Here is a 20011-nt window from a genome sequence, read left to right on the forward strand (position 1 = left end):
TGTTTCTGTTCATTCCAGCATAGTGAAGTAAACAAGTGCATCAAAGGACAGTTCGAAGTAGTAAGACTTTAAACCAAATATTATTTTATTGGGACTGTTTAAAATATGAAGGATAAGGGTTTCGCAGGGGGCCGGGAGCTATCTCAGATTTGTTAAGGGGCCAAGATGCTTTGTTACAAATGATAGAAGCCAACTCTGGATAATTTTAGCAGAAGAGGGACTGGGTACCGGGTAGCTTAGAAAAGTGACAAGAAGACTGGCTAGCCAGGCTCAGGAGCTCATGCAGGACATGCAACAGGACCCTCGATTGGTGTGTGGTCACAGCAGCCACTGCGAGACTCTGGATGTGGCTGCTGGCACTGTGCCATCATTGCTAGACTGAATTAGAAACTTCCTCCATGCAGAAGCCCAGGAACTTAGTGAGTTTGAGGCACCCCCCAACCCAGGGCACACTTTGGGCACCTCCGCTGACCTCACAATGAAATGCAAGGGTTCTGCCCATGGGATAGGCTCAGGAGTTGAGTAGCACCCATTTCCCCACCACAACCACTACCCATCTAGGTGACAAATATCCACTACAAAGATCCTTTCGAAAGATGGAGAAATGAAGCTAAATGCTCACCATATTTGCTTTTAAACCAATGTTTGTGAAAGTGCCATTCTCTGGACTCCAAGCTCAGAATTATGTGAAGTATTTCCTGAAAGTTCGCATTCTCAGGCCCCATTTCCAAAAGTTTGAACTCAATGCTTTTGAATGGAAAACAGGAATCTGCATCCCGTAAATTAGAAAAACGGTGAGATTGCCTTATTGATTGGTCTAGTGCCTGTGTAAGGAGCTAGCCCCTGAGGGAGCAGTTTCCAAGACCTGCAAAGTCGAGGGTCCCAGCAGAAGGCATGGCCCCAGGATGGTAGATCAGTTGCTCTGCCCTGGGTAGTAAATCCAGTAAAGAGGCAGTCTGCTGCCTATATTGTGGAAATAGCTACAAACACTCCCAGCACCTCCCTTCCGGAGACTATGTGACTGCTAATAAACGCTCAATACAATTTTGAAATGGGTAGAAATGATCGTTTCATGTCAGCTCTCCCCCTACTCCTCGCTGCTTGATTTCAGCAATCCTTTATTGAGTGTCTGGCTCCGGGGATACAGAGAGGAGTAAATCAGAGACCCCACACAGCAGCTGGGATAGATCAGTTTAATGCAATATAAGAAGGGCATTGGGGGCACTCGTCCCTTGCTTCTATTGTCTGGCAATTGTGTTTGAAGCCAACGGTGTCTTTGGAAAGTGGCACGAATTAGCCAGATGAGTGGGCACTCAGGAACAGTGCTGGCTTTCAGATTTTAGTTGTCTTGAGAATCAATCACCAGAGGAGGGTGTTAGAAATGCAGATTAATGGGCCCCATCCTCAGAAATTAGGTCCAATAATGAACATTTTAAATAAATATGCATTTTATGCTAATGAAGCTCTTGGTCCAGGAGAGCTGGCCTGGGCTTTCTGCTGGTAGTGCCGGAGAACAGCTCCAGTTCTCTTGCTACCCAGTAACGTTAACAGGTGAGGAGCCAGACCGTCTCCTTTAGCTTGATTTTTATTAATTATCTAATGTTTCCTAAGTTGTGAGATTTTAATATTTTCTTAACATTTACTCTAAACGTAAGAGGGTCTGACACTTTGGAGGTAGAAGTGAAGAAATCTGGACATGTGGCTCTAGGTGCTGACTAGGTTAATTGGCACTTCCAGCTTTGCAGCCATGAGTGGGGCTGAGTTTCACTTGGGATTTGCCTTCCCCTGCTTCTGCACAGAGAGTTTGAAACTGTTTATTCATAGCTCTTCCCCAGGCCTCCTGCCATCTCTCTCCTGCTGTGCTTCTCTCCATCCCTGGCTGAGGCTCCATGGCATTACCAGAAAGTCAGCCTTTCTTAGCAGCTGAGCCTTTAATCCTTCTAGTTGCTGTGCTCCCTGCCCATCCTTTAGCAGAAAACAAGATGGGAGTGTGTTGTGTGAGTGTGTGCAAGGGTTGTGTATATAGTACGTGATGTTTATGTGTGAGTATGCATGTTGTGCGTATGTACGTCTTGTGCATGTGTGTTAGTGTGTATGGTGTGTGCATGTGTGGTATGTATATGTGTTGTGTATCAAGGTGCAGTGTTTATGTATGTTAGTATGTGATACATGCATGTTGTGTTATACGTGGTGTGTGGTGTATGTGTAGTATGTGTGTGGTATGTGTGATGTGTGTATATGTATGGTATATGCTAGTATGTGTGGTGTGATAGTGTAAAGTATGCATATGTGTGATATGTGTTAGTGTGTGGTGTATGTGTGGTATGTGTTAGCGTGTGTGGTGTGTGTATGTGTGGTGTATGGTATGCGTTTGTGTGGTATGTTACGGTGTGTGGGTGTTAGTGTATGTGGTTTGTGTTAGTGTGTGTGGTGTGTGTATGTGGTGTATAGTATGCGTTTGTGTGGTATGTTACTGTGGTATATGTGTGGTGTGTATTAGTGTGTGTGCTGTGCGTGGGGCATGTGCTAGTGTGTGTGGTGTGGGAGGCGTGTGCGTGCACCCTGCCTGCCCGTCCCCGTCCCCACGAGAGGAGCCTACGTGAGTGACGCCTGCCCGCTCCTTCCCCATCTTCCTCCTGCCCGGGCGGCGGCAAAGGCTGGCCCCCCTTGTTTCTTTCCCATGTGTTCGCTCTGGAAACTATTTGAAGACGGAGCAGAGCAGGCCCGGGTGTGAGTGCGCGTGCGCAGGGGTGACTTCCAATTGGAAGCAGTGGAAGGCGAGGGCACCCGGGAGCCGAGCAGGGGGTCTGCAGCAGCCGTGCCCGGAAGGGAGGACGCCCTTTAGAGACAGTTACCAGGGGCCCGGTGTCCCCAGGGTGTGATGACGAGCCGACGCGGGGTTAACCAGGTTGCACTGGGAGCGTAAAGGCTCCATGATTGGACAGAGAGAGAGTCCAGGGTCATTCCGCTGGGCGCTCCGTGCAGAAGTAATTGGGCGGGACAGGCCTTAGAAGATGAGGCAATATCCAGGGGCTTAAATATGAATTTCCATCTTCACTCAGCTCCTGCACTCGCACCTTCCATCTGGAGCTTTCTCCGACTTGGTGGAATACAGGTAGCGGGCCCTCTGGCCCTTGAGCCATGTGTCACATCCTTGAGGACCTCCCTTCCCCCATCTCACCTTGGGTTTCTGGAGCACCCTGCCCTTATTTTGAAAGTCACTCAGTGTGTAACTAATACACAAAATAGAATGAAGTCAGGGTGTTCCTGGCCCCAGAACAGGGAGTACGAGCTGAGCATCCGAGGTCCCCTCATACATTCTGTTCTGATGCACCAAGTTCCACGCAGTGACACAAACAAAGCAGTCATTTTAGCTTATTTAGTTTTATACTCAAGGGTACCTTCTGAGCCCTGGCTGTGCGTGCTGTCTTGGGTTCGGTTCTGGGGGTAGAAACACAAGGGGACAGGTTCCGCTTTCGAGGCCCTCTCGGTCTCTTGCCCTCGCTGGACACTGGCTTGGTAGTTGCTTCTCGCGTTCCTGTTTCTTTCTCCCCGGTGGTGAGGAGTCTCCCTCCGCCCTGTGTCTCTTCCCAGGGACCCCTAATTCCCAGGTAGTGACTTGGGGGTGAGGGTTTCCATCAGCATTACCTGGTGAAAATGTCAGAAAGGTAGATGCCCGTCTGACTTGGCCTTAGAGAGCTTGGTTCGTGTCCTTGAGGTCTCTAGTTTGGGTTGGGGGTGAGGTAGAGAGGGGAGATGTCTGAAATAAGGTCAGTGAGCAAATGAGTAGAATTAAAAAGCAGGTAAGATATGGCTCCAGAACCAGGGACAGCAGCACTAGCTTGGAGGAAAAATAGGCAAATAGTCCATGGCTGGAGGCTTCTGGGTGCTGCCGGGAGCCCCAGAGAGAGGGCTTAGGAACTGTTCTAGCGTCTTACTTGGGACCTGAAGGCAAGCTCCCAGGTTTGAGTTGTGATCCCACCGCTAATCAGCCCTGACCTTGGGCAAGTCCTAGAAGTCCTCTGTGGGGGGGGGTTTCTCATCTGTAACTGGTAGAAGGGTCCAGACGGTCGAGCCCCGACAACGGTGTTGAATACATAGTAAGTGCTCAGTAAGCGTCTATATCCAGGGCTGCACAGCCTTCTCTACACTGTAGGGTGTTTCCTGAACCCATAAAGGCCTGTGTTCTGCATCTGACCCCTGGGGTGGGACCTTCTGGCTTCCGAGCCCCCGCGGCTCTAAGCAGGCTCTGCGCTTGCCTCCCACCTGGCGGATTAGGCTGCTGCTCTGGCTCTAAAGCTCTGCAGCCTCCTCTCCGGGCAGCTCCTGGGCAGGCGGGCTGCCTGCGAACTGAGTGTCACCTTTCTGTCTCACCAGGGATGGTGCCTTGAGCTACAGATCCGGACCCGGACCCAGACCCAGACCCAGACCCAGACCCGGACCAGCAGAAGGCTCTTGGACCCCCTTCGCTGCATGCCAGCCCGGCCAGGAAAAGGAGGACTCCGCACACCCAGCACTCGCAGCGCCTCTTCTGCACAGGAACGCAGGCTCCTGTCTCACCCAAGGCTTCCAGAACCTCTGAGGCCCCAGGCCCCCAGCTCTACCTCATGCGTGGGGGACATTGCTAGCCATGGCCCTCCTCCTCGGCTTCCTGCTGCTGCTGTTGCTGTGCTGGGACACCTCTGCCCTGGGGCCACTGTCTTCCACAAAGGGTTCCGATGGTTTGGAATTTGAATTGCCTGCCACCAACTATGAGACCAAAGACTCTTACCAAGCCGGGCCCATCAGCGTTCTCTTTCAAATCGTGCAAGTGTTCCTCCGAGTGGTGCAGCCCCATCCTTTCCCCGAAGGTAAGTGTGGGTGGCCGGAAAAGCTGGAACTCTTCCCCAGACGTGCTCACGTGCCACACTGAATACTGTTTGTTAATAATGACACAGTAAACATGTATTATAGTCAGTATTTTATTTTATTTATATATTCAGTATTTTAAAGCATAAGATTCAAAGGGATTGGATTGCACAGGAGCAGAAAGTATTGAGACAGAAGTTAAGAAAACTCGTCCTTGGTTAAATAGGTTGTCAAGGAATGTGATTAGAAGAAATGAAACCAAACGATGTTGCTATGTTGGTTTTCCAATTCTTGATCTTTCTTCCCTCTCTCTTCTCTCTCTCTCTCTCTCTCTCTTTTTTTTTTTTTTCCTGGTGAGAGCAATGAATTACTTTCAAGTGCCAACCAAAGGTAAAAATTAGGGTAAAAATGCAAATTCTCTGGCATCAGATAAGTTAATAATTACCTCTGGTGGCCAGACCAGCTCTGAGATTGACCTCTCCTCCACACACCACAAGTGTGATTTCACATTGCTTAGGACAAGGACAGGCCTGACCTCACCCCCCCAGGTTTACCTGAGTTACTGTTTGCTTCAGTTCAGAGACTCTAAGTGTTCAGAGACTCTAGTTCAGTTCAGAGACTCTAAGTGTGAGGAAAGGAGGCATGGCCCCTTGTGGGAACTCTGATGGCATGATGCCTTACCCTTCCAGAGTTTTGCTATTGTTTGCCCCACTCCCTGTACTTGGAAGTCTGCGAGTGTGTGTTTTCAGTAACGAGATTATGAAAATTTAAATGGTCTGTGGAAAGTGTCTGCTATTACGGTTTGGCTGTCTAAATTTTTATTGACTTAACATTAGACCTATTCTAGGCTTGTTGTTCAAACTATTAAGATTTGAATACTATTATTGATTACTACAATATACAAATTATAAAATTTGTAGTAATCCTTATCATCTTCCTTAGCTGGTCAGCTGTTGTTCATAAGAGGATTATGTGTCTGTGTATATGAGAGAGAAAGAGACAGAGACAGAAAGAAGGAGGGAGAGAATGTATTTAGTGAACTTTCATTTTTAAAAATTTTTTAATTTTTATTTTTTTCAGTGAACTTTTATTTATTTATTTATTTTTATTTTTTTTAAATTAATTTTTATTGGTGTTCAATTTACCAACATACAGAAAAACACCCAGTGCTCATCCCGTCAAGTGTCCACCTCAGTTCCCGTCACCCATTCCCCTCCAACACCCGCCCTCCTCCCCTTCCACCACCCCTAGTTCGTTTCCCCGAGTTAGGAGTCTTTATGTTCTGTCTCCCTTCCTGATATTTCCCAACATTTCTTTTCCCTTCCTTTATATTCCCTTTCACTATTATTCATATTCCCCAAATGAATGAGAACATACATTCAGTGAACTTTTAATACTTGTTCATATTATGGGCAGTTTATAGATTTTCATTATGATACATTTATGTTGAAATTGTCTTAGGTTTTTTTTTTTGGTCTCAGATTAAGCAATCAAAACAGTTTGAAGTGTAGTTCTCAATTTATTGTTAGTTTAAATTTCAGTTCAATGAAACAAATCACTCTGAGCCCTGTTGCCATTGAAGAGAACCCTGAACAAATACTACGAACTATTTACCTCCCTGCTTAAAAGACTAAATTTGGAAATCTGAAAGATGCAAGTAGAAAATAGTTCATTTATTAATGTTGGATATAAGTTCACTATTCTCGATAGATACCACTTCCTTTGTGGACATGGTGTAAATATTATTACATTATCAAATACCTGCTAATGTTTTTAGTCTTAGCTTCTGTGTTTTTTTTTATGCAAAAGGAATAGAATTCAGTTGTCTTATATGAATTTATAATGGTATCTTCAAAAAGATTGTGAAGCATCCATGTGTTATTAAGGTGTATCATGTAATTAATTAATCCTATAATCTCTTTCCATATGTTGCTTTATTTTGCTTCCTCTAGGTTTAGAGGAAGGCTTCCTCACACTTATTTAACAGAGGAAAGCAATATTTTTTAAAGTTTTCATTCAAACGATCAGGTCAAAGGCATCCTGCATCCAGTGCCTTCTCCAGTTTTGAACTCCAGCATCATTATTAGTTGAGAAGGAGGTGTCTGAAGAATTTAAATCCTGCTGTAATCTGAGGGTGGTAGCCTTGTTTGTCCCTTGATCTTCATCAATACTTACTACTTTGGAAAAGGAAATTACTAAAAGTCTCAACGGTAGACCAGAGCAGAGCAGCACTACTCCTTGTGAAAAAATAAATAAATAAATCGTTAGGTTGCTTCAAGAATATAACACTGACTTTCATAAGGGACATCGTGGAGTGTTGATTTTTTTCCCCACCATCCCATTTTTTTAAAATTCTTTCATCCAGTTACTAGATCTCAGAATGGTTTCAAAGTGCCCTGGAGGTGTTTTGCCATATAAAGGACATACATGAGACATGATTTTTCCTGCTGGGGACAGTTCATTTCATGAGCACCAGATCATAGACAGATGTCCTCATTATTGAAGATGCAAAAACAACGAGAGAGAGAGAGAAATGCAATCCTATTCATTAGCTTAACTAACTTAATACATTAATCAAAACAGATGACTTCTGGACCTCTACAAAGCAACATCTTCACAGAGAGAATGATCCCCTAGGTATACTCTGTCATTTGAAAGAGTGTTTTGAATGCAGAGTCCCAGGCCAGTGCAGAAAGGGAGGACCCTCAAGCCTGGGCTTCCTTTTCTCATGCTGTTGGACTGGAGAGTCATCCTGTATGGGGGCAAAACAGCGTATCACCTTTTGCATTTGTAACTCTCTAAAGCAAAGCCCATGTTGTATCCTTATAAATACAAGATGGAAGGCTCTTATTTAGCTAAGACTTTACATAAAAGCCTATTTAACTTCCTGGGCAGAAGAAAAGATCAGGTTAAGTCAGACCAGAAAGACAGGTAACTATACACCACAGCAGAATATGCTCGAGAACCTGGTGGGAGTATTTCATAAACAACTGCCCTAGTCTAAAGCTGCAAGAGGGATGCCGAGTCCCGGGCATAGACTCACCAAAAAGAGACTCATGGCTGACATTCAGGAGGAGTCACTTGTCCATTCCTTCAATTTAGAAGGGGTGTTGATGGCAGGATGACCAGGGGGACTTGAGGGATGGATGTTCTGGGCACAGGCAACCACATGCCCAGGGAGTAGAGGAGACATTGGTTCACAGTGGAACCATGAGGTGGGTATTCATTGAGTAAGTCTGCTAAGGGTCAGGCCCTGACTGGCACGCTGGTGAGTTTTGTAAAGGGTAAGAAACTAAGGCAACGTGAACAAAAGTTTCCTTCACTTGGCAAGCATTTATTGAGAGTCCTTGCTTTTTGAGGTGCACCTGCTGGGGGCTGAGAGCCTGGGCAGAAGGGAATTGGGTTTTGGGAAAAGAATCTGATAGCAGCTGGTAGGAAAGGTCATAAGGAGGCAGTGTGCTCTGCAGTGGTCCAGAGGGAGGTAATAACAGACTAACTTAGCACAAGGCAGAGGTGATGGGGGAAACAGAGTCAGGATCCATTTCATGGATTTCATTTCAAAGGACTTTGGTACGAATCCTAGCTCTTGCCTATTACCTGCTGGGTGATCTTGGCCAAGCTAATTATCAGAGATTCTGTTCTCATAGATGTAATATGACTATAATCATACCTCACTTTGTAGCTTTTATCTGTGAAAAACATATGGAAAGAGATTATAGGATTAATTAATTACATTTAATACACATACATGTAGTGAAGCCTAGGGGTATAAAACCACGCCTGAAGGGTATAGATAAAATGCTCAATAAATGTAGCTGCTATTATTATTATTATTATTATTATTAGGAAGAATTGACCAAATTTGACACCAAGATTGATGCCAAAAAGGGACGTGGGAAAAAGAAGGTGTCTCCAGGAGGGATCATTAAAATGTCCTTGCTGCTGCTCCATCAGGAATATTCTACATGGAGTTGCCTTTGTAGGAAGCAGTTCCAATACTTTTGATGTTCAATGGGCTCTGTCTCCTCCCAAGCCCCATAGCCACAGAACCGGGTCTAGAAGGCAAGGCATGAATGCAGTGCTAGTCTACTGAGTGGTCTTTACTCTTCCACTAAAGGCTACATCTAGCAGGCTCTCATTCTTCTGTTTCTTGTTTTTTCCTGCTGTCCCCACTTATCTGTTGTGAGGCATACTTTGCTAAGTGTTTTCACATTCCAATCCCCCAGCAACTTTGGGAGGTAAACAATAGTGGTAAATGATGGTCTTCTTTCTATTTATTATACCCCCTTTACAGATCAGAAAACTAAGTCAGAACAAGAGTATATGTTCAAGGCACACAGCTAGCCTTTGGCAGATGTGTAAACCTCTGTCCCTGGGACTAGTTGTTTCTCCTGTATTCCACAGTTTACTTTGTGGGTCATTTACTTCCCTTTTACTTTATCACAGTGCTTTAAAAATGTCTGCGGGTCTCTATAAAAAAACAGTAATTTTCGCACACTTAGAGTGTGTGTTGCAGGAGATTATCTGGCGTGGATAACAAATGGTGCCTTTTTAATTTCATGTGTCTGTGACGAATTTGGCATAAATCATGACCCAAATCAGAGCTAATTCAATTGGAGCAAGTAGGGAAAAAAGCATCCTTTGTTTTTATTTTATAGAAAGTCTCTAAAATTATTCTCTACCCTATTTTTGGTGTATTTTTAAATGAGATTTTAGGCTGGTTGACCTGTTTCTAACAGTGTTCTGGGTTAATCTGATTTTGGTGTGTGGCCGAGTGGAGCTGGGTGAGTGGGAGGGGCAGGAGGTGGGAAGAGTGAAGCTTGTCCTCTGCTGAATCTGAGATCCAGGTAGGATGTTATAGTAAGTGAGAGTTCCCTCCATTGCAGGTAACAGAAACCTTTTAGCTAAGGGAATCAAAAAGGACTTTATTATCATGACTCCCATTTACCTCATGGTGCCCAGCCACCGGGGACTGAGCCTCTCTCTGGGCCCTCCTTGCCTCCCACCTTGGCTGCTCTCTGCACATAGTCACTTTGTACCCTCGCCTCCGATCCCCCTCCCTCTAGGTTCCTCAACTCCTGCCTTCCTTGTGTCAGAGAGCTAGGACGCCAGTGTCGCAGAATTCAAGCCAACTTCCTGGGCAATGGTTGGGGGTTCTTATCCTTAAGTCTCAAGCCCCCGTTCCAGGCCTGCCTGGACCAGTCACTAACCCACTAAATAGTGGCAGCCAGGGTCACACCTCATGGGCATGACACTGTGAGCCATCACTTTCCCCATGACAACACAGGTAGGGAGGTGCTTCCAGGAAAGGGGGTGGCTGGGCAGACAGCCTAATAGGCGTGTCTTTGCCAATGTCCACTGAGAATCAGGATGTTATATTATATATAACACTCATGTGTTCTTAAATCAAACAAAGCCAGCATTGTCTCCTTTAGATCATATCACTCAGATTGGCAGTGGGCCTGCTCATAGATAAGGTCATTGAGGGAAAGAGCTAATATCTAGTGATCCTTCCTCCTCAGTGTCACTCACTGTGCTGGACAGGCTACAACTGTCATCACTTCTCATCCAAACTTATGTAAGAGCAAACAGCTATTATGTACGTGCTTTGGGGATTTGAGCAACTCAGTAACTCTAGGAGTTAGGTATCATTATTCTCATTTTACGGAAGAGGAAGCTGAGGGCCAGAGAGTAGTTGACTTGTCCATGCGACTAGTCTGTAGCAGAGGCAGGGCTGGAATCCAGGTAGGCTGGCTTTATCATCCAAGCTCATAGTTGCTGCCTGTATTTGCTGAACAGGAACTCAGGAGAATCGGGGACTGTCCCAAGGTCATACTGATGGCGAGGGGGTCAACCCAAGGCCGGTGACTTTGCCCCTCAGCGCTGCACCATGTTGCCTCTGTGGAGGAGATCTGCCTTACAGATTGCATTCATGTGTCCCAGTGACCTGTGAGTGTGGGGTGGGTTTGGGTGGGAAGTGACCCGTCCACAGACTATGATGGGCACTGCTCTAATCCATCTTATGTCTTCTGCTTCATAGAACAGCTTTTGCAGCTAAACTGAAAACCTAGTCCTATTGACTACATTCCTGTAATGTTGTCTATAAGGTCCTGCTGGAATGTGCTCCTGACACTATGCATGTAAACAACAGAGGCGTGTTACACTTCTCTGGGAAATGTGTGCCAGGCCCACAAAAAGACACAAGAAAAGCTCCCTACTTTTCTAGTCTCCAGTGGTGATGTCCTTTTAGGCAGCCTTCAAATACATGCAGGAAATGAGAGATTAAGTACGAATGTAAATAAAGAGAGGCCACCTGAGCAGCTACTGGATGAAGCCAATGTGGTGTTAAACACCACTTGTCCACTAGTGTTGAGCGGAAGAGAAGTCGTAAAATTTGCTCTTGGAGAAGCAGCTGTGAAGTGTGGACTATACAGGGAAGGCAGCGCTAGGCCAGAACTCCTGAGCAGGTTAGACATTAGCAGGAGAGATGGTAGGCCTAACAGGCCTGCCATGTATCCTCTGCTTGGCTGGGATCTTGGCTGGGATTCGGAAATGAGCCCAGTACTTGAACAGTGGTGAGAACTCACATTCTGGAGCCACTGCCTGGTTTGAATCCTGGCTCCATTGTTTACTAGCTCTGTAACCTTGGGTAAGTTACTGTCTGTAGTTTTCCCTCTGTAGAATGAAGAAAATAGTCATGCTACTTTTGGGGTGCCTGGGTGGCTTGGTGGGTTGAGCATCTGATTCCTGGTTTCAGCTCAGATTGTGATCCTCAGGGTCATGAGATCAAGCCCCACATAAGGGCTCCCTGCTGGGCATGGAGTCTGCTTGAGATTCTCTCTCCCTCTGCCCCTCTCCCCATTCTCCCCAGTCTCTCTCTGTTTCTCTCTCAAGAAAAGGATAAATAAATAATCATGGTACGTTTTGGTCATCATAATATTTAAAGAAATAATGTTTGCAAAGCAGTTAGAACGGTGTCTAAGATACACTAAGAGCTGTGTGTTTGTCAAATAAAATTTGAATGTATGAAATTAATTTGAATGTATAAATTTCATATCTATTAAAAGCTTTTGAACTAATGTCAGATTTTGGTGATCACATGGACAAAAGAACAAGTATTTATTTGACCTCTACTGTATTGGTTTCCTAGAGCTGCCATAATAAATGATCATCAACTGGGTGGCTTGAAACAGCAAATATTTATTCTCCCTGAGTTCTGAGGGCCAGACATCAAGGTATTGGCAGGGCCTTGTTCTCTCTGAAAGCTCTAGTGGAGAATCCTTTCTACTTTCAGCTTCTAGTGGCTCTAGGTGTTCTAATCTCTGCCTGTCTTCACACGGCCCCCCTCTGTGTCACTGGCCTTCCCTTATAAGGACTCCTGTCATTGGATTTAGGGCTTACCATTTATCTAAGATAATATCATCTCAAGATCCTTAATTATGTCAGCAAAGACCTTTTTCCGAATGAGGTCACTTTCACAGGATCCTGGGGTTAGGACTTGAACATGTCTTTTTGAAGGCCACCTTTCAACACACACACCCACTACATACTTCTTTAGTTCTCCCCAACAGCTCAGTTATATCTAGTAGTGTGCCTAAGGTCATATTCCCAAAAAAAATGGAACCAGATTCAAACCTATTTGATTCCAAGTGCTCATATTTTAATCTTGCAAATATGTAGTGAGCTCCTACTGGGTGCCAAGCCTAGTGGTGTTTGGCAGAGATGGCATCAACCAGGTTTCTCTGTTCTTGAAAGGCTGACATCAGGAGAGGAGACTTCCACCTTCGTAGTGGGCTGTGGTGTAGGGTGGGCTTATCCTTGCTCATTGTCAAGTGCCAGTAGTGGGCTCATGGCTGTCTGGAGGAGGGATTAATCATCATGGGGCCAACAGAAGGCTTCATGGAGGAAGTAGCATTTGAATTAGCCATAGGGTGTGAAAGGGTTCAAGAAGCAGAGGAGAGCACACAGGTGCATAAGTAGAGGCATAAGGGATTGATGCAAGTTGAAACGGGCTCTTGGGTATGGTCTGGAGAATACCGAAGCTAGAGCCCTGCACGCCTGGGAGATTGTCAGGTCTACAGAGCCACACAACTACATGGGGCTCTGTAGACCGTGAAGGATGGGCATTGCTCAGTAAACCTGTGGCCCTCACTTAAGCTAACAGGAGGAGGTCGTGGAAAATATGCGTTGTCCACTGAGCCTGTTCCTGGAAATTTTCAGGTACACTTGGACACTAGTGGACTAGCTCAGTGCTACCCCAGATGTGGCATTTGGAACAATAGCATCAACATCACTTGGAAACTTCTTAGGAATCCAGATTCTTAGGTCCCACCCCATCTACTAAATCAAAATTCTTCTTTTAATTTAAAAAAATATTTAAAATATTTTTATGTAGAAGCATAATATGCATACAGAAAAGTACACCTAAATCTACAACTTGGTGACTTTTCACAAACTTCACACATCTGTGTATCCAGCCTCCAGATCAAGAAAAAACACAAGCTTCCAGAAGAACCCTGTCTTGTTTACTGCATATTGTCCTCCAACTCATCCCAAGAGTAAAGCCTCTTCTGCCTTTCAATAGTATAGATGAGTTACACCTGATGGAATGCAGTATATTATACACTTAGTTTCTGCCTCCTTTTGCACAATATTTTATTTGTAAGATTCACCCAGATTGTTGCAGATAGTTGTAAATATTCATTCTCGCTGTTGTATACTCTTCTATCACATGAATATACTATAATTTATTGATCTATCCTACTGGTTTGGCTTTTGGGAGGTTTCCAGTTGAAACCTGTTTTAGTCAGCTTGGGCTGTGGTCACAAAATACCATAGACAGGGCGGGGGGCATGTAAACAGCACACATTTATTTCTCATAGTTCTGGAAATTGAAAGTCCACAATCAAGGTGCAGGAGATTTAGTTTCTAGTAAGAGACAGCTGCCTTCCTGCTGTACCTTCACATGGAGGAGAGAGAGCACAGTCACACAGGTCTCTTCCTCTTATAAGGCACTAACCCCATCATGAGGGTCTACATCCAGGCCTCATCTAAATCTAATTACCTCTCAAAGGCTCCACTTCCAAATACCAGGATGCTGGCTTCACTATATGAAGATGAGGGGCACACATGTAGTCTATAACAGGGCCATTATGCATAGTGCACTATGATGAGTTTTGTGTGTGTCTTTTGGTAATTACATATACGCATCCCTGTTGGGTGTATACCTAGGAGTGAACTGCTGGGCCATGTGGTGTATATTTTTTCACTTTTAGCAATACTACCAAACTGTTTTTCAAAGGTATATATATCAATCAAATATCTTTTTTAAAAAATTTTTATTATGGAGGATTTCAAGAATGTATGAAAGGAGAAGGGTCTGATGAGCCTTCATTTACCTGTCACCCAAGCTTAAATAACTTTCAACACATAATCAATATTTTTTTAATTAAAGATTTCTGTTTATTTATACATGAGAGACACACAGAAAGAGGCAGAGACCTAGGCAGAGGGAGAAGCAGGCTCCTTGCAGGGAGCCCAATGTGGGACTCCATCCCCGGACCCCGAGATCATGCCTTGAGCAAATGGTAGAGACATTCAATCACTGAGCCACCCAGGTGTTCCCAACTCATGATCAATCTTATTTGATTTCTACCTCTACCTAGTCTTTCTACTCAACCTCTTCATTTTGAAGCAAATCCCAGTCTTTCTATCATATCATCTGTAAATATTTTAGTACCTATCTCTAAAAATAAAGATGCAGGACTATTACACTGTAGAAAGTCAATAGTAGTTCTTCAATATGATAAAGTATTGAAGTGTTCGGATTTCTTTATTGTCTCATAAATGCACTTTCTTACACAGTTTGGTTGACTTGGGATCCAAATAATGCCCATATATTGCAGTAGGTTGATAAGTCTCCTTATGTCTCCTTAATTTCTAGGATGCGCCTTGAGGTCTTTTTCCTCCTTGCAATTTGTTTGCTGAAGAACCTAGTTCCTTTTCCTGCAGTATTTCTTATAGGCTGAACTTTCCTGCTTCCACTTTCATGGTGTTCTTAAATGTTTCTCTGTCCTCTGCATTTCCTGTAAAGTAGCATTTATAAAGATCAGATACAAGTTCATTCTCAGGACAAAAGCACTTTATAGGTGGTATTGTACATTTGCACCAGGATACGGATACTATCTGTCTGGTTGTGTCTCTTTTTGTGATGTTAGCAGCACTGATGACCACCCCTAGTTTCATTCATTCATGATGAGTCCAGCCCTTTCAATGTTATTTGCAAACATACTTTCAGGTCTATTAAAAATCTTGAGGAACCAAATGTAATACTTTGCATGTTCTGTAACTGCAAGTTTTCACTTAGTATTTCATGGACATCTTTCCAGGTCTGTCCCTGTTAGGGTGTTGCCTGAACTAGAAAGGTTTTTTAAACAAGGAGCTTGAAACATTCATTCACCAGCCTTTTGATGTAGAGCCAAGACTAAGACCTTTTTTTTTTTCTTTTTGACATGAGCTAATTGTTTGAAGTTTCATGATTAGCGTTTACGATATAAATAGCAGCCAAAATATATCCTCTATAATTTTTGGCTTCTTTGTTTTGATTTCTTTGAATTCAAAGAAAACACTTAAAGTTCAGAGTTGTGTATTTTTAGTTGCTTTTTCTTCCCAGACTTTTATGATTTCCTCACTCGTGATTTCATCTAATTGGCTGGTCTTTATTAAGTCTTTATAGAACATTTAGTTTTCTGTGCTCGTTCTTTTTATGTGCATGTTTCCTCAGTTTGTGTAATATTTAATTACACATTGAACTTAATATACATAAAGAGGCAGAGAGAAGCTTGGTAGTAAACGGAGGGTTATGGGTTGAATTGTTCCCCCCACCAGTTGATATGCTGAAGTCCTAACCCCTGGTATCTCAGAATGTGATCTCATTTGGAGATAGGGTTGATGCAGGTGCCAGTAGTTAAGATGGGGCCATACTAGAGAAGAGCAGGCCCCTAACCCTGTGTGACTAGTGTCCTCAGGAAGGGAAAATTGGAGACCGATATCGACACAGGGAGGATGCCATGTGAAGGGTGGAAGGATGCTTCCATAAGCCAAGGAACTGCCAGAAGCTAGGAGAGACCTAGAACATTTCCTTCTCTAGAACCTTCAGAGGGAGCATTGGCCCTATCCCCTCCTTGATCTTGGACTTGCAGCCCCCGGAACTGTGAGACGATACATTCCTGTGTTTTAAGCCACTCCATTTGTGGTATTTTGATGCAACATGCCTAGCAAACGCATCCACTGAGTAAGTAGATGCATGGGCCGGTGTTGCAGAGGGCCATGTGTACCCAGCAGAGGTGGTCACTTCACAGTGAGTGACAATGCACAGCCATGTTTTCTGAGGGAATAAACTGAGGGCTGGGTAATGTGGTCAATTGGAAAGTGGAGTTTAGCTCCCCATTTCTCCACTGTGCATTTATATATTTATGATCCGAGTCATAGCATCCATGCATTTCACTCATGAAGATTCAGTGATATGTGCTGAAAAGGGAAAAAAAAAAAAGGAGAAATTAATGGTATAAATGGGTCTCTCACCAACCTACAACCACATCATGTAGTATTCACCTGAAGGAATTACTGCCTCCATCAGCGTTTAAAAGAAAAACTGGCATTGCTTGTTTGAGGCCAGTGATTTAAGGGATTTTCATAGGTAATTCCTCTCTCTCTGCTTTTTGTTGACTGTAGTCCCTGTCTGACGTGGGGTCTCAAGCCCCTTCAAAGTCAAACACCTCTCTCTCTTGCCTCTTGTCCTTCACATGCCTCCTGGTAAAAGTCCTGTCGTTTCTTTAAAATTTTCCTCAGGCTCCTGGGTGGCTCAGTTGGTTAAGCGTCTGCCTTTAGCTCAGGTCATGTCATGATCTCAAGGTCCTGGGATTGAGTCCCGTATTAGGCTCTCTACTCCTCAGGGAGGAGGAAGCCTCTCCCTCTGCTTACCATTCCCCCTGCTTGTGCTCGCTCTCTGTCGAATAAATAAATAAATAAATCTTTACCCATGTGATACCTATCCTGGAAATCTGGAACCTCTCATCTCGTTATATTGTCTGTACTATTTCTGTATCACTTGCATGCTTTTGATGTTACATATTAAACTTTGCTTTTTTGTTAGTTTGTAGTCTTAGATTATAAACTTATTAATACCAGCAATGCCTGGCACTTAAGAGATCTTTCATAATCTCTTGCTTTTGTTTTGGTATTTTGGGGCTTTAAAAAAGATTATACTTTTCCTTCCCTACCAAACTTCTTTATTCACTCAACGAAAGTTGAGTATTTACTGTGTGCACTTTCTTGAAATACTGGTGTCACAATGATGCCATTGAGCTATTATACAATAAAACCCTCAGGGCATGTGTCTTTCTAGAGCTTTGCTCTGTTTTAAAATTTTCTTCTATAACTTCCCTTACTGTCAGGTTTGCAACCTTTTTCTTTTGTTTCTGCTTTGTCAGCTGTTAATGCAGCTCTGCTTTCTTGAAATCCTAATGCTTCACTTTATATAGTTGAGTTGCAGTGGGTAACTCCATTTTTCCCATAGAATTCAAAGTGCATGGACTTTATGATAGCTGTATTATTTCAGAGATTTATTACTTTATTTCCAAGTAATAAATAAATGCTTTTTTGCTTTCATGGGAAAACTCAATTTTATAATATTTCAGCCATCAGGATTCTCAAACTTAACAGCAATTAAATATCTATGAAGAGCTTAAAAGCAAGGAACAGCTGTGATGTGAGGAATATCATGTGTGATCCAGATGGAAGGTGACCAGGAGTCCTGCAGATACCTGAACTGAGAAGGAATAAATATTGAATTAAATCCAAATCACCACATGAGTCCAATTATATGTATTTCTCTCATGTATTTATTAAAATAAAGCTAAATTTATTTTTAAACATGAAAGCTGTATATACACATAAAAAGCAAATAACATTTAAAGGTAATGATTGCTAACAAGTTTTGTGTGTAGCTGTTCTTTCATTCCTTCGTTCATTCATTCAGTGGGTAATTTAGTGAGTGCTTACTAAGTACCAGGCTGTGTTCTAGGCTCTGGAAGTAAACATCCACAAAATGTTTTACATACACACACACACACACACACACACACACACACACATCTTTTAAAGGAATTATTCAACATATTCTTTGCTCCTTGCTTTTCAAACTTAATATATCTGATATGTTATTCTAAACATTCATTTCATTTCCCTTTAACTTCACAAAATGCAGGGAAGTACAGAGAAAAAAATTCATAAAACACTGGTAGTTTCCTCATGCTCCCAGAATGAATAAGTAGTCAGATTGTTTTAAATAAAAGTGAGAAAACATAATTGACAAAATTGGAATTTTGGAATTTATATACCATCCCCACTCCCATTCCCCTCCTGCCTTCCCTCTTTTGCTTCTCCACAGACACTGTTTCCTCTCAATGCATGTTTTTATGTACTCACTATACATATCCAAAGTGTTTTATGTGTGAGTCTTGTTTTGTGTCTGTTGGGTTTTTTTTTTAACCCACTGTTAAGTTATGGGTTTCTTTTCTTTATTTTCTAAGAAAAAAAAGCATGCTTATTTATTTGAGAGAGAGCACAAGCAGGGGAGTGGCAGAGGAAGGAGAAGCAGGCTTCACTGATCATTGAGCAGGAAGCCCAATGCGGGGTTCGATCCCAGGACCCCTAGATCATGACCTGAGCCAAAGGCAGATGCTTAACCGACTGAGTCACCCAGGCACCCCAAGTTTTAGGTTTCTATTCATGTTGAAACCCCTCAATTCTGATCCGTTCATTTGAGCTGTGCCAATGTACCATTGTAGGAGTGAGCCATGTTGTGTTTATTCTGTTCCCTAGTGATAGTATTTAGGTCTCTTTCCTCAACTGCTATATCGAGTTCCATCGATTTGACAATGCGTTTCACTCTTTTTGGTGGATATTTAGGTTACCAGTTCTTTTTGCTATTTTAACACTACTACAAAGACTGCTCTTGAATGTCTAGCTTTACATACTTGGGCGGGTAAATCAGAAGGACTCTCTAGAAAAGGAACTACTGTGGCAAATGGTATGTGTGTTTAAAATTTTGATTGATATTAACAAGTGGTTCCCTAATTTTCACTGATTTGGACTCCCAATGTTAGTTCATGAAAATGCGTGCTTACCCACACGTTTTCCAACCCTGGTTATTAAGATTTTTTTTATCTTTGCAAGTCTGACACGTTATAGAAAAAAAATTGTGGTTTAATTTGTGTATCTTTAATCACTGGTGAATCATATCCTTTATATTTCATTTTGCAAATAACTTCCAGTTTTTGCCTTTGCTTATTTTCCAGTTGAATTATTGGTATTTTCCACTCTGAGTTGTTCCAGTATCTCATTGAATTTTAAAAACATTTAATTTTTTGAATAGGTAACATGTTTACATGGCTCAAAATTTAAGTGTAGAAAAAGACAATGTAAAGCTTCTGCCCCCTTCTTGATTCTCAGCCACCCAGCTAGCTTCTTTACAGACAACCACTGTTACCAGTCTTATGTGTGGCATTTGTGTGTCTTTTCAGAAGTATTTTCTACATATACAAACAAAAATGTGTATGGTCTTTTTTTCATGAATGTTAACATATTGTATATATTATTTGGCACCTCATTTTCTTTTTAAACGTACAGCTTGTATGGTCTTTATTTTACGTGAGTACATAAAGAGGTAATTCCTCAATTCCTCTTTTTATTGCTGTAAAACGAGTCCATTACTTATTAACTCATTTCCACCATTTTACTGCTACAAACACTGTTATAAAATCACTTTAATTATTTCATAAATGTGCAAGTACATATGGAGGATATATTTCTAGAAATAGAATTGCCAGGTCAACTTACAACTTTATGAATTTGCACTTACAATAGATGTTGCTAATTGCACTCTGTAAAGGTTGATCCAGTTTAATCCTACATTAGTAATGCAAAAAAAATCTTAATGATGTTGTCTAGTGTCTTGTAAGGCGGACATAATTCTATATTACCTTTGTGAAAATAGATCCTCACAGAGAGGAAATCACTTAGCCAGGATCACACAGCTTGTGAGGGTGCAGAGCAGGAGTTTGGACTCTGGGCTGTCTGATTTCAGGATCTTACTTCTGTC

At 42.8% G+C, this 20011-nt stretch overlaps 1 protein-coding gene across 2 annotated transcripts in view; it reads left to right on the forward strand.

Moving 5' to 3' along the window:
- Positions 1–4617: 4617 nt before the first annotated feature.
- The window catches only part of PROM1 (prominin 1), a 100884-nt gene continuing 85490 nt past the window's right edge, over positions 4618–20011 (forward strand). For both annotated transcript variants that reach the window (XM_041753559.1, XM_041753558.1), the window contains exon 1: positions 4618–4850. In XM_041753559.1, coding sequence (XP_041609493.1) covers positions 4631–4850 — 220 coding nt within the window. In that variant the 5' untranslated portion in view covers positions 4618–4630. The remainder of the gene's footprint in view (positions 4851–20011) is intronic.

This window comes from Vulpes lagopus, chromosome 4 (assembly GCF_018345385.1).
Source record: "Vulpes lagopus strain Blue_001 chromosome 4, ASM1834538v1, whole genome shotgun sequence".
NCBI lineage: Eukaryota > Metazoa > Chordata > Mammalia > Carnivora > Canidae > Vulpes > Vulpes lagopus.